This window comes from Saprolegnia diclina (genome assembly GCF_000281045.1).
Source record: "Saprolegnia diclina VS20 unplaced genomic scaffold supercont1.34, whole genome shotgun sequence".
Taxonomy (NCBI): Eukaryota; Oomycota; class Saprolegniomycetes; order Saprolegniales; family Saprolegniaceae; genus Saprolegnia; species Saprolegnia diclina.
In genome coordinates this window covers 477,055-484,762 of record NW_008246101.1, presented here as the reverse complement: position 1 = coordinate 484,762, position 7,708 = coordinate 477,055, and the positions used below count along the sequence as shown (strand labels likewise).

General features: G+C 58.0%; 7 protein-coding genes across 8 annotated transcripts in view; 3 read left to right on the top strand and 4 right to left on the bottom strand.

The window, feature by feature from the left end:
* Positions 1-322: 322 nt before the first annotated feature.
* SDRG_10374 (small nuclear ribonucleoprotein F) lies at positions 323-625 on the top strand (the record flags this gene model as incomplete). The annotated part of the gene is made up of 2 exons (XM_008616361.1): positions 323-325; positions 377-625. The coding sequence occupies 2 exons, from the start codon at positions 323-325 to the stop codon at positions 623-625; spliced, it is 252 nt and encodes an 83-aa protein (XP_008614583.1).
* A 208-nt stretch (positions 626-833) lies between these two features.
* Positions 834-2,883, bottom strand: SDRG_10373. 2 transcript variants are annotated; one of them, XM_008616359.1, is made up of 3 exons: positions 2,736-2,883; positions 2,117-2,642; positions 834-2,070 (listed from the first exon to the last, which is right to left on the bottom strand). In XM_008616359.1, exons 2-3 carry the CDS (start codon positions 2,594-2,596, stop codon positions 994-996), a joined length of 1,557 nt encoding a protein of 518 aa, XP_008614581.1. In that variant the 5' UTR covers positions 2,597-2,642; positions 2,736-2,883; the 3' UTR covers positions 834-993. The 2 variants fall into 2 exon arrangements, with proteins under 2 accessions (XP_008614581.1, XP_008614582.1); XM_008616360.1 differs by having other exon boundaries at positions 834-2,067.
* A 730-nt stretch (positions 2,884-3,613) lies between these two features.
* On the top strand, positions 3,614-4,319 carry SDRG_10372 (hypothetical protein). The gene is made up of 3 exons (XM_008616358.1): positions 3,614-3,874; positions 3,929-4,066; positions 4,115-4,319. Exons 1-3 carry the CDS (start codon positions 3,712-3,714, stop codon positions 4,249-4,251), a joined length of 438 nt encoding a protein of 145 aa, XP_008614580.1. The 5' UTR covers positions 3,614-3,711; the 3' UTR covers positions 4,252-4,319.
* Positions 4,233-4,864, bottom strand: SDRG_10371 (hypothetical protein). Its single transcript, XM_008616357.1, has 2 exons — positions 4,701-4,864; positions 4,233-4,650 (listed from the first exon to the last, which is right to left on the bottom strand). Exons 1-2 carry the CDS (start codon positions 4,844-4,846, stop codon positions 4,356-4,358), a joined length of 441 nt encoding a protein of 146 aa, XP_008614579.1. The 5' UTR covers positions 4,847-4,864; the 3' UTR covers positions 4,233-4,355.
* Positions 4,865-5,187: 323 nt separating this feature from the next.
* On the top strand, positions 5,188-5,722 carry SDRG_10370 (hypothetical protein). Its single transcript, XM_008616356.1, has 3 exons — positions 5,188-5,334; positions 5,383-5,498; positions 5,542-5,722. The coding sequence occupies exons 1-3, from the start codon at positions 5,252-5,254 to the stop codon at positions 5,664-5,666; spliced, it is 324 nt and encodes a 107-aa protein (XP_008614578.1). The 5' UTR covers positions 5,188-5,251; the 3' UTR covers positions 5,667-5,722.
* A 595-nt stretch (positions 5,723-6,317) lies between these two features.
* On the bottom strand, positions 6,318-7,019 carry SDRG_10369 (hypothetical protein; the record flags this gene model as incomplete). Its single annotated transcript, XM_008616355.1, has 1 exon — positions 6,318-7,019. The coding sequence occupies one exon, from the start codon at positions 7,017-7,019 to the stop codon at positions 6,363-6,365; it is 657 nt and encodes a 218-aa protein (XP_008614577.1). The 3' UTR covers positions 6,318-6,362.
* A 602-nt stretch (positions 7,020-7,621) lies between these two features.
* Positions 7,622-7,708, bottom strand: part of SDRG_10368 (hypothetical protein) — a gene marked incomplete at both ends in the record, with an annotated part of 1,826 nt that continues 1,739 nt past the window's right edge. The window contains one exon of the mRNA XM_008616354.1: positions 7,622-7,636. Coding sequence (XP_008614576.1) covers positions 7,622-7,636 — 15 coding nt within the window. The remainder of the gene's footprint in view (positions 7,637-7,708) is intronic.

The window sequence follows — 7,708 nt, the reverse complement described above, 5'->3', positions numbered from 1 at the left end:
TCCGTGGACTGTAGAGTTACTGACCACGACCGAAAAGCGATGTTCGGGATCAAGGATAAGCGGGCTGTGCCTACTTCACTGTAGTCGGTGCATGGCGCAGTCGACTACGGACCTACGAGCTACAGCGGTGCGCTACGTCACGCGACAGAATACTTGGCCAAGCGCCCAACTGTGCGCCAGCGCCAAGACAACTGGGCTTGGTTCTGAGCCAAAAACAAATCGCGATCTTCTAACCTCTCGTTATAAGAACCTATGTGTTGTACTATCGAGGGCTCGAATTGGACGGAGCTCGCATTGTTTCCAGCCGCCCGCGTATCGATCGATGGTGCGTACAGCTTGGCGACGAGGTAACCTCATGGCGATGATGGCCTCGTAGTCTGGCCTGATCCTCAACCCGAAGCCCTTCCTCGCTGGCCTCACGGGCAAGGCCGTCGTCGTCAAGCTCAAGTGGGGCATGGAGTACCAGGGCGACCTGGTCTCGGTCGACTCGTACATGAACCTCCAGCTCGCCAACACGGACGAGTTTGTCGGAGGCGCCAAGACGGGCCACCTCGGCGAAGTGCTCATCCGCTGCAACAACGTGCTCTATGTGCGGGGCGCGCCCGAAGACGCCAAGCAAGGCTAGCCGTAGCCGCCCTTATGTAATCGCCTCAACATGCAGAAGAAGAAGAAGCCCATCATCTTGCACTCTGCCGTGGTTCTCGCCTCGTGCAAGAACATACTTGCATCTCCCTCGTGGGCCACCGCCTGTATGCACGGCGTATGGTCGACCAACGCATCGGTTGCTTGGCACCGCGACGATCCTGGCTCATGCAAGCATGCTGGGGCACTGCCTGGGGTCCAACGAATGGTCAAGCACCTTGCTGTCGACCTGCAGTGCATACCGTTGCAGGTGCAAGAACTCTCATGTCTTATTGCTTTCGCTTCGACCACGATCACTCTTGATTATTACATATTGGCCAACATCCACACGTTCCACTTCTTCGTTGACGACTACTTGAGGAAGCTGAAGAGATCGTCGTTCATGTCGACGTCCAAGTTGAGCTTGTCCCAGCCGTAGAGGTCCATGACATCGGCCGACGGCGTCGCCGGCTTGCTCTCGTCGCCGAGGTGCATGGACGGCGACGGCACCTTGTGCGCACTCGGGTCGTCTTGATGCCACTCGGTTGGCGCATGGTCGAGGATCGTCGGGCGGGACGCCGGAGCAGCACTTGCATTCGCGTTCCAGCTCGACGTCGACGCCGCGTTGCTGTTGTTGGTGGTGGTGTTGGTGTTGTGGCTGTTGTTGTCATGGTGCGCTGGTATAATCTGCTGCTGCTGCTGCTGTTGGTGTTGCTGCTGCTGCTGATGTTGTTGCTGCTGCTGCGAGACTTCGACCTTGCGCAGTAGCATCTGCCGGTGCAAGTACATTTGCTGCTGCATGGCCATTTGCATCTGCAAGTGCGACGCGTTCTGCTGCTCGAGCGACATGCGTGCGGTCGGCGACACAGGGTACGGTGCACTTGTCGGCTGCAGCAGGCCCAGGTTCCACTGCATGTTGGGATTCGGATCCGAGCCGCTTCCGCTGCTGGGATCGCTCGTGGCCGACGGCCCAAGCTGGCTCAAGGCCGTGAGGTGGTGCTGGAACTGGTTGGTCTGTGCCCGGTGGCCGTTCGAGACGACGGGCGGCGGCTGCTTGGCGCCAGTACTGCTGTGGCCGTTCGAGAGCCCCGGACCCGACGACGTGGGCAGCACGGACGAGAGCGCTGCCGCCGACCGCGCGGCGTTCAGTGCGCTCTCGGTGATGCCCTTGGCCATCGTGACTTGGGAGAGCCGCTCCTGGAGTTGCCGTTGGAGCAGTGCCTGCTCGTACAGCTGCTGCTGGATCTCCTCTTGAAACTGCGCTTGCATGTGCAGCGTCTTCGCCTGTACGTCGAGCTGGCGCGTGATGTTTTGGGTCGTGGCGACGACCTTGGCGACCTTCTCGTCGTCTTCGTCGTCGCTCGACGGGTCCTCCATGGCGTCGTCGGTCGTCTTGCGCTTCTTGGAGGTCGGGCAAATGGGAAAGAGCGACGAGACCGCGCCTTGCTGCTACACACGCCCCATGAGCGTCCAACGTCCAAGATAGGGGATGTACCACGGGCTTGCCCTTGCGCTTGTGCTGCTTGGTCGCCTCCGAGACGCTCTCGTCATAGAACTTGAGAAACTCGACTCGCGACCGGTCGTAGTTGAGGCGGTACTTTTGCAAGTGCGACTTGAGGTGCTCGGTCGTGAGGCCGTTCGAGCACGCGGGGTTGCCCATGAGCGTGAGCAGTGCTTTCGGCGACGCGTTCTTGAGGCCGACATCAAAGACCGCCGCGACAAAGAGACGGTGGAGCTCGTCGGGCCAAATGAAGCGCTTGGTGCGGCGCTCGTACTTGCGACCGGCGGCGGTGGTCGCGGCCGGCGCCGGCGTCGAGTCGGACACGCCCGAATCGGCGCTTTCGCTAATGGTGGTGGACCGCAGGTCCTTGGGCGCGGTGGCCGCGCCATGCGCCTTCATGGCCGCGAGCTCCAGCAGCTTCATGTTGGGTGGCGCGCTGGCCAAAGAGGAGGAATTCGTGGCTGCCATGAGCATGAAGAACAACAGTCACGGTCCAGAAGTCGATGGGCGATTGAGATTCCTACATTGACGGCGGATGACCAATGAGCATCTCGAGTGCAAGATCGGCGCGTGTCGCACAACGCGATGGCGCCAACTTGTTACAGCGGCGTACCTGGAAGCGGCGGAGGCGGCGACTAGCTAAGAGGCAATGGGGCTGCGGGTCGTCGTAGCCGAGAGATGGACGAAGCACCGTCGCTCGCGCAATGTGGTTCTGCTTGAAAGACTGGATGGAATATTCTCACCCACGCTTTGTATTGAATGTATTAAAATTGAGTTTAGCAGGGTGGCCACAGTTGGACTTGTGCCAGATTCGGCTGTCCGCGCCGGGCGACGGCGTCTGTATTTTTATTCCTCCCACATACAAATATCAAGTATAGGGACAACCGCAAGCATAAAAACGCCTGAAACGGGCCACATGGGAATCTGGCATGGGAGATTCGGTATACGTTCTGAGAGGTTGTGGTCGCTTCCGACAGATTCGCCCGGCTGCCACCCGCGTCGTGGCGATGGCGCGGGCACCAAGGAATCTGCGAGATTCATCGCGAGCGTCCATCCTATAGAACACCTCTGATCAACCTCGAATCTGCCGCAATCGCAGATCTTGGACAGTTGGGGAAAATGACATCAAGTTTCACAGGCACTCGCCCCGTGCTCTCTTCCCCTCGGTTGAGACTTGCAGAGGCTCGGAGGATTGGTCTTGGCGTCCACGAGCAGCTGACGCACCTTCCGATCGCTTCGGAACGAGTAACGTCTCGCCACTTCACAGAGAAACGAGTCGCTCGCATCAACCCCACGACAGTCAGACGGTCTCCTAAGATCGTAGCCAGCAATACTGTGTCCACCCAGCTCTTGTTGGCTTCTACAGCTTCTACGTGTCGACACATGCGTTGACCGAGCGTCTTCCGCAGAGGACCATCGGCAGGGAGAAGCAAAATGACGCTCGGTTCTATTGGATCCGAATTACAAACCCTTTGATTGACATCCATCCTCGAGCTCCGCGACGAGACGCGCAAGGACGTCCTGCATCCGCATACCCCGACTTTATCCGGACGTGGGTTTCTTTGGTGGCGGCGGCAAAGCAGCGAGCCATGGTGCGCTTCAAGAACCGGTACTTTGTCGTCGAAGTGAGCTTTGGCCGCAGCAAGAAGGGCCCGGCGCTCACAGCGCGCGACATCTACTCGCTCGTGCTCGCCGCCATTGCGAGCAACTACGGCGACTTTGGCGTCGGCACGATGCAGGCGGCGCTGCAAGGTGGCGTAAAGTTGATGTGTACAAAGGTTTGGGCGAGTTGACACTCACCTGTAGTGCTCTACTACAATGCGATCACACACTTGGCCGTCGTGCGCTGCGGCCGCGACGACGCGACGCAAGTGCACGCGTGCCTGACCTTTTTAACGGAGGCGCAACACCAGGACGCCAAGTTTCGCACGGTCGTGGTCTGCGGTACGCGCTCACAACGCCATGGCCGATGATGCGATACCACTGCGGTAGGGTCTAGCCGCACGGTGAAAGATACGCTCCTGAGGCTGTCGCGCGAACGTATTCACGACGCAAAGCTGACGGCAAGTCACCCAACGATCGAGTCGGACGTTGTCGCGGAGATTGCAGGCCTCGATAGCACACAGTAGACGCGACAAATATAACAGCATGTGCTGCATAGACCATGTCCATGGAACGTCGTCACATTGGATCACTGTGCATCGTCGTACGAGAAGAGTGCGCGTTGGAATAGTTAATTGAAGAGCGCAACGTCGAGAAAGTCGCCGTTCTGGAAGCCATAGCTTGCCAGCGTCTTGTCCTCGTCCGGCGACGCCTTGCGGGTGGTCACGACGCCGGCCTTCTTGAGCATGTACTTGCCGCGGCGGTCGGGCAGCACAATCGAAAAGGCAAGGCGCGCGTGCTTCCGCGCCTCTTCGCTCGCATCGCGCACGAGGCCGGCGACTTCACCCAGCGTTGCGTCAATCCACGTGTAGATGTGCAGCTCGTTAGGAAGAGGCGTCTCGTGCATGGCATTGTACGCTTCCGGCCTACGTCGCGTTGCTGCATGAGTCCATGCGCATGATGGCGCTGGCCGTACCGGTTGTGGGCTGTGTTGCAGAAGACGCGGATGAGGCATGGGCACGTCTTCTCGCGCTCGATGACCACAGGCGCGGGCGCAGCGGCCCGCTTGCTCTCGCCTTCGCGCGGACCGACCCGGGCGCCGATTCTTTCCACCACACGCATCGAATTTTGCGTTCCTGGAATCCTTGTCCGGATACGGTGGTTCAAAGCCGCACTCTGATTGGTCCATTCTAAAGAATACTTGCCTTTAGACCAATGAAATCGCTGCTCAGTCTCGCCCGGGACACGACCCGCCCTTTGGGCCTGCTGAGGCCCATGGCACTTGAAGACATTGGAAGGGGATCCTTTGCATCGCAGGCTGTCAGGTTGGCGGTGTTTTCAGCCGCCAAGCGCTGCTTGTACTGTGGCGTTTTGCGCTTGACCGGATACGGCCCACAGTCCGGATGACATTGAATTGGATTGGCAGAAACGATGGGCATATCTCGCATTTCAGCCAATGGCATCGCTGGGGCTGGGCCATTTTGGTTGGAAGTGCAAAGAGGTCATCTCATTTGCTCACCGACGACGATGGCTGCGCGCAACATCATCCGCTTCCTCAAGAAGGCCGACGTGTCGTTCTCGTCCTTCGACACCCGCGCGTCGGGCGCCTGGTGCGTTCGGTCCATGCATGCCGCATAGCTCAAAGCGCACCTCTGTAGCGAGTTCCACCGCCAGCTGAGCGCGAGCAAGACCAAGGCGCTCAACCCCAAGTGCGAGCTCATCTACACGCCGACGCTGCACACCAAGTCGGAGCCGACGATCGAACTCCTCTTCAGTACGTGGCTTTGTCAGCTCGCAATAGCTCATGAATCGTGTAGTCAACGACAAGAAGGAAAAGTTGGTCGTGCCGGGCCGCAGCATCAAGGATATCTACAACGACGTCGAGTACTTTTGCTCGCAGATCGAGTCGGAGCTCGAAGCTCAGGGCAAGTCCATGGACTAAGCCGCCGCTTTGTCCTTTTATTCCACCAGCTAGTATACCTCATTCCTAGAGATCCACGACCTTGTTGTTGCAACGTCTTCTAGCCGAGGGCAACCCCTTGATATCGTGGCCGACCTCGTTGAGCATCACCTTGCACTGCCCCTCGCCGTCAGTGGCGCGAAGTTCACTGCGAGCTCATGAGGTTGGCCGACCAACACGTTGACCTACTATAAGATCAGTGATGCACGGATACGCTGTCGTCGGTGCTGGAAGATACAGCCTGAGCTGCATTTCGCTCGTACGCTCGGCGATGTAGGGCAGAGTGTCGGGTGCGTGGCGGGCAATCGATTTACATTGAGCTGGCGACGAAGCCGTCCGCTTCACCACGGATAAGATCTCTTCCCGCTGCAAAGCTATGGTGACGGGCTCATGGATCAAGTCGCTCAGTCGACTACGTGTGCCACGACCAAGTACGCTGTGGTGTCATGTGGAGCGTCCTGAGGATGTTGGGGCGTCAACGATGCCAAACGCCTCAGCGACTATGAAGTAAACACATCATCTTCCGGATCGGCCATCGCAAAGCGAGTCGTGTCATGAACGAGATGCTCGTCCGGAGGCGTCGTAGAGTGAAGTACGGCGATGTATCGGCTGCGACGGTATGGTCATGCAAGACCCAAGTCATTTCATTTTGATTTGACTGAACGATTTAGCGATTTTCTAACCTCGAAAGCGGCGTGTCCATACGAGCGAAAAGACGAGATAGAGCAGCCACAGGACCGACGCTGCAATCCATAGCGACGAGTCGCCAAGCACACACGCAACAAGACTCATACACAGAGGAAGCAGCAGCGTCAGCAAGAGCACCTTCAAGTCGGTCTGCGAGTGCGACCACGTGCGACAGAGCAAGAGCACCGCCGCCGTATCGACGCCGGGCACGACCGTCACGACCTGGTTGGCGTCGGTCGTTGCGACGACCAGCGTCTCGCCATCCGATGTTACGAGCGTCACGGTGGCTTTCGAAGAGTAAAACTTGCCGTCGATAAAGAGCTTGGTGCCAACGTCATCGAGGCGCCAGCGCAGCGAAATCGTCGTCGTGAGCCAGCCCGTTGAATTGACGATGGTTGCCGGCGTTAGCAGAAACGGACTCGTGACGACAAACGTCTCGGGTAAGCAAGAGTAGACGCTACTGCCGCGACTCAGCGTCGCCAGCGTCGCGCCGGACGCAGGGTCCGAGAGTGTCTTCTTGGCGTAGAGCAACGCTCGGTTTGGTACATTGCACGCAAAACTGAGGGTCGCAGGCGCAGGCTGCACAAAGAGCTCGTCAAGCACGATGCAAGGGAGCGTCGGCTTCTCGACCTGAAGCGTGTAGTCCATGGCAGAAGTGAAAATGGAAAGATCAGCTCGTAGAGCTCAGTACTGTTTGACATTGCTTGTGGACGGGGTGTTGGACACCACCCACGACACGACACGTTTCTTCGTCCCACCGTGGACGTTGGACACAAGCATTTATATTGGGACTGTGGCCGAATGACTGGTCGTCAACACAACCTCATACGAAGGGAGGCCGTACTCCTGAACGTCGGCATGTGTACGAGAATGCAAGTAGGAAAGTGCACGAGAACGACCGACTGCGGGAACCCTGGGCACGGGTTCTGTGCACTCCCATCCCAACGGTCTTCCCGTAGGACGATCTACAACGGTGAGTCCCACCGCCTTGTCCCGGGTCCCGTGGGGAAAATGAAGAAAACTCGTGTGAAAACCCCTGCTTGCGACGCGACGCAAGAATCCACTTCGGCCACCAGGGTTGAAAGTAGCCAATGAAATACGTCGACCCACCATATTAGATCGGACAAAAACATATGTTTCATCATCTATTTGGTGCCTATTTGTGTGTTTTCAAAACAAATTCCGAACAGTTAGGAGTTCAGCCTTTCCGCTTGATCCGATCGGGTTGTGGTCTATTCCTTCGACTTGGCTCAGTGTCCCCAGCGCTGCGCTCAACGTTCTCGAACACGCATTCGAACTCGAATGGAAATCCATCTTTTGAAGCCTCTTGCTGACTG

What these genes read in the sequence shown, in the direction of transcription:
- SDRG_10370 (XM_008616356.1), top strand. Translation starts at nt 5,252, where the DNA reads ATGGCTGCGCGCAACATCATCCGCTTCCTCAAGAAGGCCGACGTGTCG. An exon ending in ACCCGCGCGTCGGGCGCCTG is followed by an intron (nt 5,335 to 5,382) that starts GTGCGTTCGGTC and finishes GCACCTCTGTAG; the next exon opens with CGAGTTCCACCGCCAGCTGA. An exon ending in GACGATCGAACTCCTCTTCA is followed by an intron (nt 5,499 to 5,541) that starts GTACGTGGCTTT and finishes TGAATCGTGTAG; the next exon opens with TCAACGACAAGAAGGAAAAG.
- SDRG_10373 (XM_008616359.1), bottom strand. Translation starts at nt 2,596, where the DNA reads ATGCTCATGGCAGCCACGAATTCCTCCTCTTTGGCCAGCGCGCCACCC. An exon ending in AGCGCAAGGGCAAGCCCGTG is followed by an intron (nt 2,071 to 2,116) that starts GTACATCCCCTA and finishes GGGCGTGTGTAG; the next exon opens with CAGCAAGGCGCGGTCTCGTC.
- SDRG_10372 (XM_008616358.1), top strand. Translation starts at nt 3,712, where the DNA reads ATGGTGCGCTTCAAGAACCGGTACTTTGTCGTCGAAGTGAGCTTTGGC. An exon ending in GATGCAGGCGGCGCTGCAAG is followed by an intron (nt 3,875 to 3,928) that starts GTGGCGTAAAGT and finishes ACTCACCTGTAG; the next exon opens with TGCTCTACTACAATGCGATC. An exon ending in TCGCACGGTCGTGGTCTGCG is followed by an intron (nt 4,067 to 4,114) that starts GTACGCGCTCAC and finishes CCACTGCGGTAG; the next exon opens with GGTCTAGCCGCACGGTGAAA.
- SDRG_10371 (XM_008616357.1), bottom strand. Translation starts at nt 4,846, where the DNA reads ATGCGTGTGGTGGAAAGAATCGGCGCCCGGGTCGGTCCGCGCGAAGGC. An exon ending in TGCAACACAGCCCACAACCG is followed by an intron (nt 4,651 to 4,700) that starts GTACGGCCAGCG and finishes AACGCGACGTAG; the next exon opens with GCCGGAAGCGTACAATGCCA.